Genomic DNA, 20,569 nt, shown 5'->3' with positions numbered 1-20,569 from the left:
CTGCCTTTCAGGGGCCCCTCCCCAGTAAGATAGAGGAAGCAAAGGAGAGAGGGTGGCCAGAGGCTTTGGCAGGGTGACATTTATTTGCCAGGTTCAGCAGGCACACAACCCACTGACCTTCATACACCAGAGCAGACCCACAGGCATGCAGGGAGAAGGGCAGGACTGCCACCAGAGTGCCAAGCGAGGGCCAGGACCAGTGTGGCTGCCAGCCCAGGCTGTGGTGGGGTCTGACAAAGGGCACCTGCCAGGAGCCTCCATCAGGAAACTAGGGAGCCTTATTCCACTTCCTCATCCCAGCAAAAGCAAGTCAGCATGGCTCAGAGGTACCTGGGCCTCTAAGCCCTGATATAAAGGGAAGTGGGTCATAGACATAGAGGGGGTTCCTCTCTATTTTGTCATTGAATTAGGAGACCCGAAAATCTGCCCCTATGAAGGGCACACCCCAAATGAGACTATGGGACACTGCCGTGTGGCAGGCGCCCTGGGATAGAGAGGACTGTGGACTGAGCCTGAGTGGGCCTATCTGGGAAGAGTCAGGGGATATCAGCCCTTCCTGTTTGGCCCAGGGTAAGGAGCCAGCTAGGCTGGTACACTAGGTGCTGGGTCTGCACTCTGCCCTCCCAGTTCTCATTGCTACATCCTAATTGCTTCTCCTTCCCCTTACTGTTTCATGAAACTCAGGACACAGGCCAACCTACTTGCAGGACCCAGGAGGCTAGGAAACAGCACAAGGGTCTTGGGAGGGACTTCCTTGGGACAAAGATGGAAGCTTCTACCCTCCTACTCATTCTTTCACTTCTGAGGACCCCCATGTCTACCAAGCAGTGCCCCTAGCCATACGACCAGTCTTGTCTTAAAGCATACTGCCCTAGACTTTTGCATTCTCTATACCAGCCTGTGTCCACTCCTAGAGCAGCCCACATACCACAGGCACATACCTTCATGTGCAGGAGCCTAAGACCGCTGACAGGGCCTCGCTGGAGGACCAGCTCTTAGGGCAAGGCCACCCAAGTTTAGGGCCTGGGAGAGGATGGGACCTGCAGGGCCTGCCTAGGGGGATTGTGAGGCAAAAAAGGAAAGGGGAAAGGGAGCAGGGACCTCCTGAGTATCCCTAGAGCAGCATCCCACAAGGAACAGAAATTGGTGAAGCTAGCAAAAGACAGAAAAGCCACAAGGAATCCATGCAGGGGCTGGGGCCAGTCCTGCCTCTGGCCGGCCCACCACTCACGCACACACACAGGAGATGAGACTGCTCTCCCGTGGCCCCCAGACATGCCCCACGCTGGGAGGGAGGGGCTGGGAGGAGCGAGGGCATCATGCCAGTGACTCTATGTACAGTGAGAAGCCCCTCAGCCACTCTCCCACCCTCCTGCCCATTCCCTGCCCCCCATCAGCCTGCCTGCTCAGCTGGTCTCCACCCTCCGAGACTCCTGGGCATAGCCCGCAGCCTCTTCCCCTTTACTAGAGGGTGGAGCCTGGCCTGTTGTGCCCCCTGGGGCTGTGCTGTCCGGCTGGGCCAAAGCCGGCTCAGGGGTGGCAGCTGCCTTGGTGGCCAGTGTGACACTGCTTTGAGTAGTGGGCACGGTGCTCTCTTCTGTGGCTGGTGTGGCTCTCCCATCAGTGGCTGGAGTAACACTCCTGTCGGTGGCTGGGGTGACACTCCCATCGGTGGCTGGGGTGATGCTCCCATCGGTGGCTGGGGTGATGCTCCCATCAGTGGCTGGGGTGGTACTGCCATCTGTGGCTGGGGTAGCACTACGGTCTGCAGGGGCTACATTATCACTCTTTGCAGCAAGAGCAGCATCACCCACTGTGGCTGAGGTGGCACTGCCCCCAGGGGCTGGGGCAGCTCCACTTGCAGCTATGGCCCCACCTGTAGCCCCAGGGGTGGCAGTGTCTGTGGCTGGGGCAGACGGGGCTGCGGCCGTGCTGGACTGCTCTGGTGCCCGGAGCCGTTTCATGAGGGTAGTCACTCGGACAGCCTTCTGAAAGGACAGTGGAGAAAGGCTCAGAACGAGGCTGACAGAAACTGGATCTATTCCTTGGCAAAGGCCAAACCCAGACCATTCCATGGTGCCCCTGGCTGCCTCTGACCACCCCAGGGCCAGGGACCCAGCTGCTCAGCACATCCATTTACAGTAATGACAGTGGCTACAGCCATACCTGATGGCTAAAGAAAAGACTGTGTGTGGCTGTAGGGGTGTGAACAGGCAAGAAACTGTAGGTGCCAGAAGGAACACTTGGGATCAGTCCAGGAAAGGGAGCCATCCAAGCCTTACCTTCCACTTAGCCCTGGCAAAGTTCTTTTCAATCTGGGCACAGACACCATCCTTGATGTTCTTATCAGAAGCAGCATTGCCAGAAATCCTGGAAAGGGTGTAAGTACATCTAGATCTGAGGGGGTATGGGCCTTCACAGAGACGGCCCAGCCCTTTCCTTGTAAGATCCAGGGATTACCAGGCAGACTCTCTGGGCTGCCTGAGCTCTGGGTGCCTTGTAACCCACACTCAGGGCCTCAAAAATGGGGACTGCTAAGTGTGAGGACAGAGGCCAAGGGAACCCTAGCCTCTTCTCCCATCCTCCCTGGGCTCTGCTCACCACTCATGGGAGATGGCCTCTTCCGCAGTGATCCGCTGGTCTTGTTCCACCTCCATCAGCCTTGTGACCAGGTCTTTGGCTGGGGACAAAACCAAGGAGAAGCTAGTCATGGGCACACCATCTCGCTGTCTAAAAGTGATGAATGGGCTGAGGGGTAGGAACAGAGTCCAGCAGAGGAGGCTGAAGACAAGTCCCCCACACCAACCCTTCACTCTACCCACATGCTGGGCACCTCCTCACCTGCTTGCGAAATGTCATCCCAGTATGGAGAGTCAAACTCATAGTCGCCAGCCAGGATCTTGCGGAAGAGATTCTTGTCATGGTTCTCATAGTCATCTTCCTCTACCTCCTCATAGAAAGGCGGGTTCCCTGAAAGCCTGCATGGGAGCCAAAGGGCAGGGTCACCAAGCAAGGCCATGGCACAGGCCCCCACCCTGCCTGGCTGCAAGCCTGTTTCCCCACCCATCCACTCACAGGATGTACATGATGACGCCAATGGCCCAGCAGTCCACAGGGCGTCCATACCGCTGCCGGCCTACCACCTCTGGGGCTGCAAACATAGTGTCCATCTGCTGGTCAATATCAGGCCCAGCCAGGCCTGGTACACTCACATCCACTTCCTGGGACTTCCTTCCCTCCCTACGCAGAGCCACTCCTTGAACGCTCTCTCCCACCCTGCCCCAGCCCCGCCCCCTGCTTGCCCAGGTACTCAGGGGTCCCACAGGGCTCCTTGATGAGGCCATTCTCTAGCTTAGCGAGGTGGAAGTCACTGATGACAATCTTTGAGTTCTTCAGCCGATTATAATAAACCAGGTTCTCCAGCTGCTCCAGACAGGAATAGCATGTGGGTGGGCAGAGGAAGATTCCATGAAGACCTCAGAGGCTAGACCAAGACCCCAAGATGCTGCCCACCCCAGCCCCAGAGCAGTTGCCGACTGATCCTTTGACCTGATTCTTGGCCTTACCTTGAGGTTCCTGTGCACAATCTTGAGTGAGTGCAGGTAGGCCACAGCCTCCAGGACCTGCCGTACCACGTTGCTTGTGTCTCGCTCTGAGTAGTAGCCCTGGTCCAGGATCCAGTCAAACACCTCCCTCCCCGTGGCCCTGAGGGACACCAGCCCCTGAGCCTGGTGTGGGCAGGATCGGGGGTGGGGGGAGGATCACTTGGGCAGGCTCCCTATACCAGGCAGCTGGCTGGGCAAGGCACAGGGACCTGGGACCCCAAGTGTCCAGAAAGTGGGCTTTCCCTGGCTGTAGAGGGCAGAGCAGGTAAAGGCCTTGGGGACTGAGGAATCCCGGGACCCCAGACCCACACTCACAGCTCTAGGAAGATGAAGTACTCTTTGCGGGTCACAAACACATCCACCAGTTGCAGGATGTTGGGATGCTTCACCCTGGCAGCAAAGAGGAACCAATAGTTAGGGCTGAGTGAACCCCTAAGAGAAGCTCTGGTTGCCACCATGGGTCACAGCAGACTAACTGGCCAGAGGCTAGTACTGCTTAAGGCCACCTGCCCTCGAAGCCCTTCCCTGCTACCTCCCACCCCACCCCCAGGCCTCACACTCACATTTTGAGGATGCCTATCTCATTCTTGGCTGCCTTCCGCACCTTGCGGCCGTCCCGCTTCTGGAACTTCTTGCAGGTATGCAGCTTGCCCGTCGTCTTGTCCTTGGCCCGGAAGATCTCACAGAATTCCTCACTGCAGCCAGCAGGCACCCCACTCAGCCCTGGCCTCAGCATGGGCTGCACCCTGTTCCCCTTTCCCCTGCCCTTGCCCACCAGACCCAGCACTCACGTCTTGATGACCTGTCCCAAATCATATCTGTCAGTCACCTCTGATGGCTGGTTATAGTTCTTCTTGTCGCCCAGAGTCACACACCCAAACGGCATTGCCGGGCTCTGAGCTGCGGGTAGGATGGGGTTTGGCTCAGCCATACAACTCCCTCTTCTCCCCACAACATAGAGCCTGCCTCTGGGACACACCAGCCTGGCTCAGGCCAAGCCAGGGGCAGAGACTGCACCAGAAAGGTGGCCAGGCGCTCCTACCCCTGTTTTTCTGGCCATACCTCCAGCCACTCAGCTTGGCTGCCTAAACTACAACAGCCCCAGATTATGAAAAAGGTTTTAGACTGACATCCAGGGAATTATTTTGCATTATATATGCTCAAAAAAAGATTATCAAACAATTTCCTTAAATTTCAGCTAGTACACAGATGAAGGGGGCTGTCACCACCCACCCATCAGATAATTGTCTCTGAAAGTCTGAAGATACCAAGTGTTGGCAAAGATGTGGAGAACGTGAGCACTGCTGGTAGAGAGCAAGTCTCCCCTTTGAAAAACAGTTTGGTAAAACTACTGAAGTCGAACATACCCTATGAACCAGCGACTGCACTGCTAAATATATGCTCTACAGAAATGCATACACTTGTGCAGCAGGACACTCATACAAGAATGCTCATAGAGACAATATTCATAATTGCTAAAACTGGAAACAGCCCAAATATCCATCAACAACAGGATGTATTGTGGTATAGTCACACAATGGAGTATTACACAGCAATGGAAATGAAGGAGCTACAGCTACAACCAACCACATGATGAATCTCACCAACACAATGTTGAGTGAAAAAAGACCCAAAAGAATATATATAGTGTGATTCTATTGATATAGAGTTCAAAATTGGCAGGACTAACCTACACTGTTTAAGGATGCAAACATACTGGTAAAACTGTAAAGAAAAGCTAGGAAATAAGCACCATGAGTCCTTCCAAGAGAAAGAGAGGGGTTGTGATTGAGACAGGACACATGGGAGGATTCTGGAGGGCCTATTTCTGAACCTGAGTGGTGGTTTCATAGGTGTTGGCTTTATAATAATTTGTAAAAATGTACATAGAATTTTTGGGCACACTCCTGGATTTTTGTTATATTTCACAATTTTAAAATGTTAATAGGGGCTGGCCCCGTGGCCGAGTGGTTAAGTTCGCACGCTCTGCTGCAGGCGGCCCAGTGTTTCGTTGGTTCGAATCCTGGGTGTGGACATGTCACTGCTCATCAAACCACGCTGAGGCAGCGTCCCACATGCCACAACTAGAAGGACACACAACGAAGAATATACAACTATGTACCGGGGGGCTTTGGGGAGAAAAAAGAAAAAAAATTTAAAAATCTTTAAAAAAAAAGTTAATAAAAATTATGGCCATTCATACTTAAGAATACTTGGTAACTATTAAAAAGAATAAAGTAGATAAAAATGTAGCCAGCCCTGGTGCTCTAGTCAATTTGACACTCTCACCGCAGCTGATTCGTTTCCCAGTCAGGGAACCATACCACCCATCGGTCGGTTGTCATACTGTGGTGGCTGTGTGTTGCTGTGATGCTGAAAGCTATGCTGTTATTTCAAACACCGGCAGGGTCACCCACGGTGGACAGGTTTCAGCGGGGCTTACAGGCTAAGACAGACTAGAAGAAGGACCTGGCCACCCACTTCCGAAAAAACTGCCATGAAAACCCTAGGAATAGCAGCAGAGTATTGTCTGACACAGCACGAGAGAGTGAGAGGATGATGCAAAAAGACCCAGCAGGGTTCCACTCTGCTGTACACAGGGTCACTAGGAGTCGGAATCCACTCCATGGCACTAACAACAAGATCGAAATGTGCTGCTGTAGGACAGTCTCTGACATACATTGTCAGGTGAAAAAGCAAGGGACAGAAAGGCAGATGAAGGGTGCCGCTGTTTGGGTACATTTTTTAAAGTTTATATACTGGAGTACACTCAATACACTCAACTTCTTTTCTGGAAGGACATCTAAGAAAATAAGAGTGCTCTTTGGGGCAAAGAATTGGGTGTTGGAGGGACAGATTTACACCGTTTATTATTTTTCTGTTAGAATTTTTACTATGATTACTTTTATTGATTTAATAAATATTGCATTTAGGCACAGGGCTTGGGGGATTCCTCAGAGAGAGAACCCCAACCTGGCTGAAGAGGCAAGGAAAGGCTTTGAGGAAGAAACAGCATTAGGGCTAGGCCTTAGAGGGGAAGGATTTGCTAGGAGGCATGCAGGGGTAATGGCCTGGAAAAACAAGACAAGCCTGCCTAGTGCCTCACTGCCAGGGCCCATGGGAGACCTAGGCAGTCAGGTCCAGGGGAGGGGCCCCTGACGAGGAGTGGGGGGGGGGGGGGGGCGGGAAGAGGGGACGGGGGTGTGTGTGTTCCAGGCACAAGGGTGACAACACGCAGCTGACTGCAGTGAGTTCCAGGCACTCTGGTACCTGGAGCATGGCGCCTCACGGGTCTGCAACCCTGCCCTGCCAGCCTAAGCCATACCTGCTGTGCTGGGTGGACTGGCTCCAACACCAAAAGGAAAAGGTACTCACAGCCCTTGTTCAGAGGTAAACTTCAGGAGAGGAGTTGGTAACAGTGTCTGGACCTTTGCAAACCTGACCCAGAGTTTGCCTCCATAACACATCATCAATGTGACACTGGGGCTATAGAAAGCTCTGCACAGAGGCTGCATTCAAACTGCTCTGCCTCTGCTGACTGTGCATATTCTCCCTCCACACCGATCAGTGCTTGTTGTGCACAGGCCTGGGCTGTGGCCTTGACTACCTAGATGCTTCCCTAACTGGAGTCACTCACAGCCACAGGCTAGCAGAGAAGGAAGGAAGCCAGCCCGAGAGAAAGCAGCTTGGGTCAGAGGGACTCTGTCAGCCAGGGTGAGAGGCCAGGACCCACACAAGCCTTATGGCCAGCTCTGGCTGCTCCTTGCTTCCTCCCAGGCAGAGGCCACCCACTTCCCAGGGATCACAGCTCTGGAAGCGCTCCCTCAAATCCGCCCTCAGCATTAGGGAACAAATTCCATCATTCCCTCATCTGGGTTGTTTGGGCTCAGGGAACACAAATGCATTTCACTGGCGTGATTTAAGCCAGGGCTTAAGCCATCTTGTGAGGCACTGCAGAGGCAAACAAGAGAAGCTTTGAAGATCATCCCCGACTGCGTGTCTTTGCCACCACGGTCACAGCCCTGTTCCTGCATCTGCCAGGGAGGAGCATGTGGCTGGAATCCCACTCTCACAGCTAAGAGTAGAGGCACAGCCACCCACCACTGCCGGCCACCCATCTCTAATGCCCTAACAATCTGGGGGAGGGGGCCTGCATCAGTCCCCTCAATGACTCTAACATGCAGTGATTCCCTTTCAGGCTGGAATCTAAGGGCCATGTACCGGGTGGGAGGGTGGTATCTCAGTCTGCAGGTGCCCCAGGAGGGCTGGGAGGGACCTATGTCCCAGCTCTCTTGCTTTGCTTACACCATTCCCCCTGGCAGGAATGCCCTTCCCCCAAAGCCTCTCATCAGTATCTTATTTGTCACGGCAGTTATTTATAACATAAAAAAAAAAATCAGCAACTACCTAAACATCCAACAACAGGTGACTCGCCAGCTCAACTGTGTCTGTGCAACGGCAGGAAGTGTGGGCACTGGCAAGGGCACTGCCCATCTTGGCCTCCCGTGGAGCCACCTCCGTATGAGCTAGGTGCTGGGAGGGCTGAATCTTCTTTCATTGTGGTTTCTGACATTATACGGTTATTTGTGCCACAAATTGTCTAAAACAATCCTGATGCTCAAGATAATGGCCCTTCTCTGAGATACCTTCCACAACCTCCACCTCCCTCCACCCCATATCAACAGCTCCCTGCTCTGCCGCATGGCATAGGAAGTTTTGTATATGCCTGTCCCTGATCTTGGCCCAGCTTTTGCCATGTATATGCACTCGTGCCCACAGGGACCCAGGGCTGGTCTCGGGATCTGTCTCCACTAAGGAAATCCAGGCCTCTGCTCATAGTCACATCAGCCAGGAGCCATGTCCTGCAGCTTCGTAGTTGGCACAGGGACAGATCTGCCTCCCTTCTACCATGGCTACCCTGATCTCAGCCAGTCACTGCTTCTCCTCACCAGTCTAAGTGAACTTACTTGCCGCCACCCCTAACTTGGCCCCAGGATGAAGAGGAGAAAGGGACATCCTGCTTCCAACTAGTGCCCTAGTCCCCTCCACGCTCACCCTCTCTACCATCTGCTACCCACTGCTGCTGCCTGGGAGGCTGCTGCTGTGTGCACCAAGCCCCTGGCACCTGCTTGCAAGGAAGGCTTTGGCCCCAAAGCTGGGAGGAGCAGCCAAGGGACAGCTTCAAGAACAGTGGAAGGCCAGGCAGAAAAGGGTTTGCATTTCTCACCCCCATGGCCCAGACAGCTCAGACACAACACCCAATAGTGGAGAGCTCTCCTCCCAGCGACACAGGACCTAGGCTCTGCCTCAGGTCCACACTGGGACAAGGGAGGGCACAGGAGACCCATAGCAGCCATTTCCCTAGAGACGTGGCTCCTTCCATTCTCTGCAGAGAAACTGAATGGGGTGCACAGGGGGTTGTCCAAAGGGAGCTTGGGGGTGTGCAGAGCCTGGCATTGCCACTGCCCCTCCAGCAGGGTTAAGGGAGCTTAGGGGCCAAGCACTCTCCGGTTAATGCCTGCTCAAGTCTGACCCCTGGGCTCAGGCAACTGAGCCTCAGGCAACCTCTGCCTATTGGTGCCCTGCTTATTGAAGCCTAAGGCATGTCTGGCCCAGGGGAAGACTGAGTGGGACAGAGGCCAGCTCCAGAGGCCCAGATGTCCTACACTGGAGCCCCTGTTCGGACCCCACCTTCCATAGCCATAAACAGGAGATTCCTGCTACCTTGGTCCTCTGCCACGTGGGGCTCCAGAGCTTGCAGTAAATCTAGGGAGGCCATGAGGGGCCCAGGAGGCCTCCAGCTATCTCCCAAGAGCTGTGGGCAACATCTCCCAATTTAATGCAGCTGTGAACACCAGCCTGCAGGCAACCCCCCTCCTCTTCTATGCTCTCCTCTCTCAGAGACTGGGGCTGGGTTTCCTGCTGCAATGGACATGCATAGGCCCACGCCCTGCCTGGCCCACGGTTGAGGCCTCACTCACAGGACAGGGAGAAATAAAGACCTCACTCTCAGGGTCTGGTGTCGGGAACCAGAGCCAAGCTTCTAGCTCAGTGTCCAATTGCTTCAGGGAACTGGGCAGGGGGTTCCCCTGGCTGGGCCTCAGGCTCTAGTTACATCATAGTCCATTGTTCCTGCTGCTGACTCTCTCCCATCTAATGAGGGAGCATGGAAAGGAAGATTTCTCCAGTCTTGGGGGTGGGCACACAGTCCAGTGCTGCCTCCAGAAAAGTTCAGCCCTCAACGTTCGGGCAGAGCCAAGAACCAACTGGCCCCTCCCAGGCACCTGAGGTCCCAATCTTTGAACCCCTGAAGGAAAATCCACTGGAAGCCCCACTTCCCTGTGGGTAAAGGAGAGGAAATGCTGGGGAAGGCCGCAGAGTAAAGGGTTGCTATGGTGATGGAAGTTTTAAAACAAGGGGGGTAGGGATGTCAGCCAAACCCCTTCTCCAAGAATTCCCTCAGACTTTGGCCTGGTTCCTTCCCAATGGGTTCTGTGACCCTGGTCCCCATAAGGAAGAGGATGTGGGGGAACCAAGAGATTTTAGAAAAGGCGGGGGGGGGGGGGGGGCAGGGACACAGGAAGACAAAGACAGAAGCTGCAATGGAAGAGGAGCAAAGAGGCAACAGAGGAAAAGGTACACAGGCACAAAGACACAGGAGGGGAAGGTGGGCAAGGGGTTCTGAAGGGGCCTATGGGTATGCAGCAGAGCCCTAAGCTCTCCATGGCCATGTGCTCTGAACACCTGGGCCAGGAGCTGCCCCTGGTGCCTGGACCTCTGAGACTGAACCCTCTTGTATCCCCTAGACATGCACTGGACTTGGTGTGGGAGGCACAGTTGTAGCCGTGGGGAAGAGGCCAGCTGTTACGGTCCCCTCAGTCAGAACAGTTCCTCAGCCCCTCTCCCTGTCATCACAGCAGCTTAGGTAAGGCAGGTCCAACATGTCGCAGGCACAAGCTTGGGGGGATGGAAATGAAGCTTGGAGACCCGGCTTCCTTTTCCAGCCCCTCCTCTCAGCTGGCACAGCTCTGCCTAGACTCCCCAGCCGTGTGCCACCCCCCGCCCCAATCTGCTGTCCTTGTCAGGCCTCGGGTCCCCAGGGCCCCTCTTGCAATTCAGCCTAATTCCCTGCCACTGCCGTTCTCCTCCCCAACAGTGGATCCTGTTAGGAGGGCCAGAAACAGCACCCCAAGCAACCCAGAAACAGGATAACAACTGCACAGCACCTCGCCCCCATGCCTCAATTTCCCTAGACAGAGATCATGGACTCTGTAGCTTTCTCCCAGGGTCAAGGACTGCTCGTGAGTGGTGGCCAGGGCATGGGCTGGAGAGGAGGCCAGCAGCAGATATGGGAAAGGCAGCCTATGGCACCTGGGGGTCCACATCAAATGCTGTAAAAGAAAGGGAGACCCCTGCCCCACCCCAGGGCCCAGGCTGACACTGAGGGGAGTGGAAACACTCATTTCCCAGTTGAGAAAACTGGGGCCCAGCTGATGGCTAAAGCTGACAGGAATCAACTGGGAGTGAGGGAGGGGGCTCTCTGCACTTGGTCCTGGGGGTCTCAAAGCCTGGGCTTTGGAGGAGGGTGGCAGGACAAGGGCTGGACTGCTGCAGACTGAGCTCTCGGTAAGAGACGAGGGCCCTGATCCCTAGGAGAGAATGTGGTGGAGCAGGCTCTGCCTAGAGGGTGCGGACAAAAGCAGTTTGGCAGAGCTACGAGGGGCTGGGAGAGCCCAGGGTCTCTGGCAGACGCTACAAGCTGGGGAAGGCAGAAACTCACTTGCTCATTGTCCACCACCCCCAGCCAGGAGCCCTGCTCCCCACCGCGATGCCACCCTGACCCCCTTCTCCAGTGCTGCTGACTCGCCCCCGCTGGCACAGCAACACACATGCGGGAGGCACACGTGTGAGCACCAAGCCCCGCACCTCCCAGCAGAAACATGTGCGTCCCCCACCCCCACCGCGCAGCGCTGGGTCGGAGCCTCGCACCCCCGGCTGGCCCCCACATTAAGGCTTGGAAGCTGGATCTTGGCTAGCGGGGCTGCTGGTCCCCAGGGGCTTGGAGCCTCCTCCCCCACCCCGCGGCAGCCCCGCCCAGCCCCCTTCAGGTTGTCGCCCATAAAGAACTCTCCGTTGTCATGGAAATTAGTGACTGCCTTGCGGGAGGGAGGAGGCCCGGGGGCAGTTGGGAGGCGCTGGAGGCGGCTCTGGGAGTCAGGAGAGATGGCTCAGCTCTTGGCCCCTACCCCCATGGGGTACCACGAATGTTCGAGGGTTAATGTTTTCACAATCAGGAGCCCAGCGAGAAAGCGGGGTAGTAGGGGGGACGGGCAGGGAGGGGAAATTCGCCTGGACCTGAGTCTCAGAGGCTTTCCCTGGGACCCCCGATAGGTTCGAGGTGACGAGGAACTTTAGCCCAACCCTTCATGCCGACCCTCGGATCTACAGAGCACGCGTGCCCGGCCCCCGCCAGGACCCCATGCCCACGCGGCGCCTCCGCGCACTCGGCGACCCGAACCTTGAGCCAGAGACCCAATCCCCCCAAGATCCCCAAAACGCGCCTTCGAGGGGCACCCCGCCCCCGCCCAGCCCGCCCCGCACCTGCAGCGCCGGTCGGTCACAGGGAGGAAGCGATCGCGGGTTCAGTGGGGCGCCGAGGGCTCCGGGGGCGGCGGGCAGAATCCGCTCCGGGCACGCGGGGCAGACGCGGCGCCAGCTGCAGCCGCTTCGGCTCGCGAACCTCCAGCATCTCCCGCCGCTCGTCCGCACCGGATTCGCACCCCGGGCCGGGGGCGGGCTGGGGGCGGGGCCTCCCTCAGCCAGCCCCGCCCCGACCCTGGCGGAGCCTGAGGCTGGAATCCCACTCAAAGGTGGGCTGAGGAGGGGTGGCGGCCCAGTCGGTAAGCTCTGGCCTGCCTGGCCCTGGCAAGGTTCTCAAAGGCCCCTTTAGGCCCTCGGACTGACCGGGCAACAGGGGCCGGAGGCGCCTTCCCAGGCCCATTGTAGGTGGTAGGGAGTAGGAGGTGTCGGGAATGCCTAAGTCCTGGAGCTGCACAGGAGTCTCTTGGCAAGTGGTAGTCCCCAGGGGACCGGCGCTCTGCCCAGCTCCCCAAATCTAAACCAAAGGGTGGAACCTACTTAAAAGAACCAAGTGGCTAGTCACTAGGGCAAGCTGCTCTACAGACTGGCATCTCCTAGCTAGGAGTAGTAAACACATGGGTGTGTGTGTACAAGTGGTCAGTGAGGGCCCCAGACCACGGTGGCAGAGTCTCCCACCAGCTCCACCCTCCTCTCCTGCAGTTCAAAGCCTTTCCCATCACCAAGTCCCAGCCAGGAGCCTGGCCCAGTCTACCTCCTCCTGTGTGGCACTGAATTTCCCAAGCTGTAAAAGTCACCTGTGACATGGTGTGGACTCTGCTTTCCTCCCTGTTTAATCACCCTCAAACGCTTCATGAGCAGCATCACCATCAGTGGCCTGGGCTGGGATATGGGGATACAGGTGCTGTAGCACCAAGGTGCCGTACTAGACCTGGCCCCTGACTAGAGGAGGCTGAGAACTGCTAGGAAGAAGCTCTGAAGGAAGTCCTTGGCCATTTCTCTGTCCCTTGTCAGGGAGGCACGTGGACTCTATGCTTGCACCACCCCTGTCACAAGCCCCTAGGCCAGTACTGGAGGGCCAGATTTAAGCTTCTTGGTGGCCAGAACTGGGCTCTACCCCACCGAACCCTCCCAGTGAGCCTCCTGATCCCATCCTGGGTGGAGTCATCTCCAGACCCTTGGCCATGTTGACAGAGTCTCTCCTGCCTGGCTCCCCACGGCTGCTGACAGGGCAAGTGAGAAGTTGGGTCTGAAGCTGGAAGGCTAGCCTGGGAAATGACTGCTCAAAGAAGGCCCCTCAATATCTTCCTCCAGAGGGGTCATCGTGGAGTCCTTCACAACCTTCCCTGGCTTTGGGTCACTTCTTCCAGGCCAGGCTGATGCCAACTCTAGTCTCCCTGGACTCTGGGTGGTCGCGGGCATGGCACCAACTCTACCACTGGGTAGCAATCTCCTAGCGGGCTGGGCATCTACAGGGCAGAGACTGTGTCTCATCTCAGTATGCTCAGTTCATGTCCACAGAATGAATGAATGGTCTGGCACTCAGTCCTTTCTGCTGTCTGCCCCCTGTCCTTGAAACAACGGTTCTCTGAGTTGTATGGTACAGCCGAACCATGGTTTGCTGACCCCACACATGTCACACATGTTTTCTCTCTTTTCTAAAGGTTGTGGCTATCCAGGCATGGAGCAGCTGGGCCAAGGAGAAGCTCGAATAGGAGATTTAGAGGCAGAGGAAGAGGCAGCTCACTAGAGCCCTGCCTGCTGCTGGCAGTGCTCCACCTCTTCTTGGTCCTGCGCACACTCCATGTGCCTGTGGGTGAGAGCACGTGGCAGGGTGTGTGTGCACACGTGTGAGTGTGTCTGTGTGTGTGCGCGCTCTTATGCTGAAGGAGATGACAGCAGCACAGCGTGTGCTGTGGTGCCCAGGGGCACGTGTATCTGCATTCTGTGTGTACTCAAGCATGCTTGCTTGCACGTGCATGTGGACCTGTAGCTAGTCCCTAGAGCTACGGGTCCCTGGAGCTACTGGTGCCCTTCTCGCCTGACACAGGCCTCAGGATTATGGAAGCTGAATCAAAGTGTGAGAGCAGGACATGGGAAGAGGTTGGACCATGCCCAGGGATGAGGAGGGGCTGTGATGACCCTACATCGTTGGCTGTTTCTAGTCTCTCCTCCTAGAGAAGCCCCTCACTTTCAGGTGTGTGTGGAGGTAGCCAGGTCTTTGCCCTTTGTGGAGAGGGTAACCTAAAGACAAGAATCCAGGGTCAAGACTGGGTCATGGTTTGTCCCTCAGCCCCCAGCCAGAGAGGCACAGGCAGGATAGGGCTTCAGTGTCTTGGCTTCGATCTCCAGCTGCCCTCTGGGCAGGAAGTAGCAACACCAGCTGAATGCCATCCTCTCAGTTCTTCCAGGCCGTGGACTGGGCTGACATGGAGTTTTATTCCTACCCCCACTATTCAGAGCCAGACAAGGTCAGGGGCCATGACTTCTAGCCATCCTCCTGGCCAGAGGGCCAGCAGGAGGTGCTTTAGCACATGGCACCGTTTGGAAGAAGATGGGGCAGTTGGCATTAACATTGCCTGGTAGCCTCTGTGAGGATCTTCTGAGGAGGACTGTACTCCGGCCACCCTGAGTCAGGAGGCTGAGCAGGAGAAGGAAGCCCAAAGTTGACAGTTCTGACTCCCGCCAGAACTAGACAGTCAGAAAGGCAGGATAAGGTGTGAGCCTCTGTATCCACAGAGCCTACAAAGCAGGCCCGAGCATCATCCCCCAGCTCAGGTCATACCTCCCATCCAAGATCCAGGACTTATTTGCCCCCCCACTCCAACTTCCTGCCCCAGGACACCAAAGGCCAGCACTCCCATACCTTCATATTCTGACTGGCCAACAGAAGCCCCTGCCAACACAGCATAGAGCTCCAGCCAAAATTCAGACTTTAGGAGGTACCTACATTACCAGGCCAGCTCCCCCAAGAAGCCCTGACTGATAGGGACCCTCCCCTGGGGGAAAGAAATGCTCCAGGCTCCAGCCATCTTTGGAACTTTTTGGCTGTTTTCCATGTTGCTGGCCTCAGCCCCCCATATAGGGCCCAAGATGGAGGAAGGCAAGTAGTCTTCTCCTCTGGAGCTAGGGGAGGGGGCTGTCCCCCCACTTCATGACTCACTCCAGGCTGTGTGGGTTATTACATTATGTTTGAAATTTCCATGGCAACCAACTGGCAATCAAGGGTAATTGCGCTTGTCGCCAGGGCAACGGGGCAAAACCCACAGCAGCCACTCTGTGTTTGCCCTTGAGGTGCAGTAAAGGTCAGGCTAGACCAGAGCCAATGCCAGCTGAGGGGCTTGGGGATCTCTGGAAAGGATAGGATTGCCAAGGCTGTTGGAGTTGTAGTGTACAGAGGCAGGGTGTGCCTTGGGAATGCCAAGGGCCCCATCCCTGACCCCATGCCTGGACCTCTGCCCTTCACCACACTACCCTGTGCCTAAAACATGCCACAGTGTTCAAAGAAAGCAGAACCAGAACTTTTATGTGTTCACAGATGGTATTTGTAGATAGCCCATGGACCCTCCTCCTCGTACTCATGGCGGCTGATCCATAGGCTCTGGAAGGAGTCCCGGGATGCCATGATGGAGCCTCCAAGCCAAGCAGCAACCGCACGATGGGGAGAGCCCAGCACAGTGGCACGGGGGCCCAGCTCCTGTCTCAAGCGCTCAGGAAAGCCACTCACTAGGGTGCTTCCACCGTCCAGCACCACATTGGCCAGCAGCTGCTCCTGCTGCTTGGCCTCCAGCCGACTGATGCTTTGAAGGGCAAGTTGTGGGAGGCCTGGCTGGTTGAGGCCTAGCAGATTGGGCTGGAAGAGGGCCTCAGGGCAGCAGAAGCACTCAGAGCCAAGGGAGATGACCTGCTTGTCTGGAAGCATGAATTCCACCCGGGCTTGGGCCTGGGTGCGGGCCAGCTCAGCTGTCATATCCATGGCCATGTAGCAGCAGTGCTCTTTAATCTGGTTGACCAGTCCTGCCTTGGGTGGTGAGTGGCTACGTGCCAACAATAGCTGAGCCAGGTATTCAGTAAGGTCAGCACCGGCCACATCCAGCCGGTAGGTGTCAACTGGGGCGAGATCCCCAGTAAGGATGGGCGCCACGTAGGAGGTGCCATGGCCGCTGCCCAGCACCAGTCCAGTGGTGCGCCCGTAAGCATAGAGTGCCAGCAGGGCCTGATGCACTGTCTGCATGGCTGGCACATGGAAATGCTCAAAGAGTATTTCAGCCACCTTTTCTCGGTTGGTGCGTGGTGAGATGGGTGAGTCGGCCACAAGCACAGCCAGCTCCTCAGGCTGCACGCCCAGCCTGCAGTGGAACAGGTGCTGCCACAGCACCTCTAGTGCATCCCAATCAGAGACCACTCCTCGATTCAGCACCGAGTAGGAGCCCTCTTGGTTCTCAGGCACTGCATACCTGGGCTGGCCCTGGACTGGGTGCTGCAGCAGCTGGACACGTGAGGGCACCACACTGAGGATGTGGTCCTCTCCAGCCAGTCCACATTTGGTGAAGCCTGTGCCTGTGTCGATCACCACAGCCGCCCTGTCCTGGTAGGGGCCCAATGAGTGGCAGCAGAGCACTGGGGACAGTACTGGCAGAGCATCTGTGGTGGACACCAGCTCATAGCAGGCTCCACGGAGCAGGCCAAGGTGGGCGACCACTGATGAGTGTGTAACATCCTCAGCTGTCAGCTTGAAGTGGGGACCCTGAGACTCATTGCCCACCAGGGCCATGGGCAAGACTTTGCAGCCAGTGCCAGGTGTGGTGAAAGTGATCAGGGAAAGCTGCTCTTCCTGGGCCCTGGGGGAGCCCTCAGGTTGCCGGGATGAGAGCTGATGCATACTGGAGCTTTGAGTGGCACCCATGCTAACCTTTTCTCTGCTCACACAGACACAGGTCTCCTCAGGGGCCAGGGGCACCCGAAGTACCCCTACATGGGGAGGCAGGCCCAAGGTCTCACCTTCTTGGCACAAGGTGGAAGCCTGGCCAGGCACCCTGGTGGTGGAGGGCCCTCTTGAGAGGATGGGCTCTTTGGAGATAGGGGCTTCCTGGGAAAATGGAGGTTGCCCAGTGAGAGAAAGCTGCCCGGTAAGAGGGGTCCCAGTGAGAGGGAGCACACCAGGAAGGGGGATCTGCCTGGTGAGGAAGCACTGCTCAACCGACAGAGGCTGACCAGTTGGAGGGGGCTGTTCAGCGAGGGGATGCTGCTCAGCTAGTGGGGGCCGACCTCTGAGGGGAGCCTGCCCAGAACCTCCAGCCCGAGAGAAGTCAGGTTGAGCAGTAATGAACTGTTTCTGGTTGTGGCTGCCTATATCCTCCTGGAGCAGAGATCTGGGCACCTCCTGGGTTTTGGCTGGTGGAGCAGGCTCTGGGATCTGCTCTGAGTTCATCCACTGCAGTTTCTTGGCCTGGACCATGGAGGTATCCTGCATCCTGGAGGCATCTAGCATCCAGATGGTGTGACTCGCTTCATTTTTTTCAGCATCTGGTTTGGACCAGCCAGGATCATGGACATTGCTCAGTATCTTCTCACCAAATTGTAGGGGCATCCCCAGTGGAACGGGCCCAGTAAGCATCCCCACCCTGATGGGTGTCTCAGTACCAGGAGAGTCCCATGACTCCAGGTTGAGCCTGGCCTCCTTGGGAACCAGGGCTACCTCTCGGTAGCTGCCAGAGGAGAGGCTGGAGGGCACGGGGCTGGACAGCACAGGTGAGGTGGACCAGAAGCTGGAGTGATTGTTGTCAGGGGAGAGGATGGGCATGGCCAACAGCTGGGTAGACAGCATATTTTCAGGGGCATAGATGGGTGGGTGGCTGGGCACAAGGCCCACTAGCACTGCCCGTGAGCCCATGGGGTCATGGCACAGCAGCCCCATCCTGCTATTGCCTGTGGCCATATCAAATACCAGCACACGGTCTTCCACAGTGTCCTGGAGCTGGCAAGTAGGGGCACTGGAGGTGGGGATCTGCATGGCTTCCTTGAGAGACTGGACTGGGGTCTGCTTGTGGCAGGTTACTTGGTAGGCAGACAGTGGCACATTGGAGCAGGTGTTGTTGCAAACATTGAGGGGCTGCTGGTTTGGCTGAGAGCTGCAGATCTCCTGGCTACTCCTCTGGGACTTGGGGGTGTCCGGGGGTCCTGAGCCCGGTGTTGGGCTACCTGGCCTGGAGATAGAGACCAGGGGCTTCTCCACTGTGTTCTTGGACTGCTTGGGTAACACCTGCCTTCTGGCAACCTCGTGCTCCTGGGCATGGTCTGGGGACTCTTTTGGAGTGGGTGCTGGGGTGGGAGGCTCCTTCTGAGAACGGAAATTCACTTTGCCCTGGCAGGATGTGACCACTTTGGAAGACTCCAAGAGGATTGACTGTCGGTTGCCACACTTCCTGAGCAGGAGGTCTTGAGACAGGCCCTTGGTAATGGCAATAGTATTAGTCAGGTGGTTAAGGTTGCAGGTATAATGTTCAACTGCCGCTGGCATTGGGGTTGTATCCAGAGCTGGAGTATTGGCTTGAGCTGGAGTTGTTGGAGGAGCCTGAGCCAGACACGGGCACTTGCCCTGGCCCTGATCTTGGGCTGTAGCCAGAAGAGGACCTTGGGCTGCAGCTAAGCCATCCTCCCCTGAAAGGAAGTAGGGTAGCCACCGACTCTTCCTGATGCCTGAGGGGGCTATCTGATTGGGGCTGCAAGGGCCTTTGCCCCAGCCTACCAGGACTTTAGCTGGAGCCTTGCCTTCCCCCTCAACCTGCACCTGAATCCGGGAGCGGCAGGGTCCATGCTGGGCCATGTCACTGGTGCTGTCACTGCGAGTGCACACAGGTAGGGCCAGGGTCCCATTCTCCATGACGAGATGCATTTGGGCTCCCACGATGGGGCTTGGAAACGAGCTAGTGGAGGAGAGTCTCAGGGCATCCTGGGAGGCCCGCTCACAGCCACACTGTGAGCTAACCTCAGTAGGGTCCCGGAGTAGCTGGTGAATGGGCTCGGGGGCGTGAGCTTGGGGGGCTGGGCCACAGGCCTCATCAGTGATGGCCTCAGTGGACAATGACAACCCCTGCCTGAAGCATACAGATCCTGAGTTTATCCATGGTCCCTGGGACCCTCTGAGGCCACCCCCCAGCTCCTGGCTGCCAGCCGAGGGGTGGCTCTGGGGGCCCGATGGATCAGGGCCCCCCACCTTCTTGGTGACTTCCATAGTCCTGCTCCATGCCCTAGCTGCCCTGCCCCCACTTCATTGCCATGGCAACCCCACACATCACAGCCCCCAGTGACCTGGGGGGTAACAGTGTGGGAAACCAGGGGCCCCACCCCCATGAAGAATGGGGGCCTGCCCGGGGAACCTTGGGAGACAGAAAGGCCCAGGGACCCCGGTTAACTCTGCCAACCCTGGGCCTCCTCTCCCCTTACTCACCAGGTGACCACTCTGCTCAAGCTAGCCCTAGAGCCAGGGCAGAGTCGTGAGATGGGGACAATGTAAGGCCAAGGGAGAAAGGTAAGCAGGGGAGATGCTAAGGAAGCCCCTGGTTTCCCAGTCTACCACACATGTCAGACTTGGCTCTTTCTCCTCATTTCCCATATGGTGACTCGAGACTTAAGCGCTGACCCAGGGATGCAGTTCCAAGTATGTGACATGAGGCCCTTCAGGGTCCAAAGCCCCTTCACTACTCAGTCATGGGAGGCAGAAAAGGGCGAGGGGCCCAGGCTCAGGCCCAAGCTCCCTTTCCCCATGTTCCCCAGCTCCCATTCCAGGGACAGCAGCTCCTTGGCAGTCTTTCTGCTCCAGATGGTTCTCCTCTGCCTGTGTTTCATAGAGCCCCCTCCCCAGAGCCACATGTCCTTGAAGCCCAGGACCAGTATCCCACAGAGGTGGGGGTGGGGACAGCAAGGGTGGGGCCTCTGCTCAGAATCCTCAAGTCAGAATGGAATGTTCTAGCTCTTGTCACATTGTGTCGTTTACCTTGGCCAGAAGTGGGGCAGAGCACTGGGCATAGGGTTAGGTCACAGGGGACACAGGACCAGCCAAGTGGCAATTACAGGATGGGGCATAGTAGGGACACAGTGGTTACAGGGCTGTCTACACAATGGCCACAGGGCTGGCTACACACTGGGGGTACGGTGGGTACAAGACTGGGCACAAAGTGGGCATAGCTGCATATATAGTGAGGACAAATCAGACAAAGGACTGGACATAGGGTGGGCACATAGGAAATGTAAGCTTTTAGAGGGTGGGCAGTTCCATCCTCCATTTCTTAGATGGGCAAACAGAGGGGCAGGGAGGATCAGGACCTGCCTAGACCACAAGCCCAGGCCCAAACATGCCCTGCAAC

The 20,569-nt window shown here is 56.6% G+C and overlaps 2 protein-coding genes across 4 annotated transcripts; both read right to left on the bottom strand.

Annotated features, from left to right (window-relative positions):
• Nucleotides 1-64: 64 nt before the first annotated feature.
• Nucleotides 65-12,745, bottom strand: CAMKV (CaM kinase like vesicle associated). 3 transcript variants are annotated; one of them, XM_070237573.1, is made up of 12 exons: nt 12,207-12,745; nt 4,397-4,505; nt 4,169-4,300; nt 3,921-3,995; nt 3,567-3,705; nt 3,303-3,423; nt 3,076-3,151; nt 2,842-2,978; nt 2,602-2,680; nt 2,283-2,370; nt 1,877-1,988; nt 65-1,774 (listed from the first exon to the last, which is right to left on the bottom strand). In XM_070237573.1, the coding sequence occupies exons 2-12, from the start codon at nt 4,489-4,491 to the stop codon at nt 1,407-1,409; spliced, it is 1,422 nt and encodes a 473-aa protein (XP_070093674.1). In that variant the 5' UTR covers nt 4,492-4,505; nt 12,207-12,745; the 3' UTR covers nt 65-1,406. The 3 variants fall into 3 exon arrangements, with proteins under 3 accessions (XP_070093674.1, XP_070093675.1, XP_023476171.1); XM_070237574.1 differs by having other exon boundaries at nt 65-1,765; XM_023620403.2 differs by having other exon boundaries at nt 65-1,988.
• Nucleotides 12,746-15,702: 2,957 nt separating this feature from the next.
• On the bottom strand, nt 15,703-20,339 carry ACTL11 (actin like 11). The gene has a single exon (XM_001494087.5). It carries the CDS (start codon nt 19,435-19,437, stop codon nt 15,736-15,738), a length of 3,702 nt encoding a protein of 1,233 aa, XP_001494137.3. The 5' UTR covers nt 19,438-20,339; the 3' UTR covers nt 15,703-15,735.
• Nucleotides 20,340-20,569: the final 230 nt, after the last annotated feature.

The sequence above is a fragment of the Equus caballus genome, chromosome 16 (genome assembly GCF_041296265.1).
Source record: "Equus caballus isolate H_3958 breed thoroughbred chromosome 16, TB-T2T, whole genome shotgun sequence".
Classification (NCBI taxonomy): Eukaryota; Metazoa; Chordata; class Mammalia; order Perissodactyla; family Equidae; genus Equus; species Equus caballus.
The sequence above is the reverse complement of the archived record's forward strand: the minus strand, read 5'-3'. Positions and strand labels throughout refer to the sequence as shown.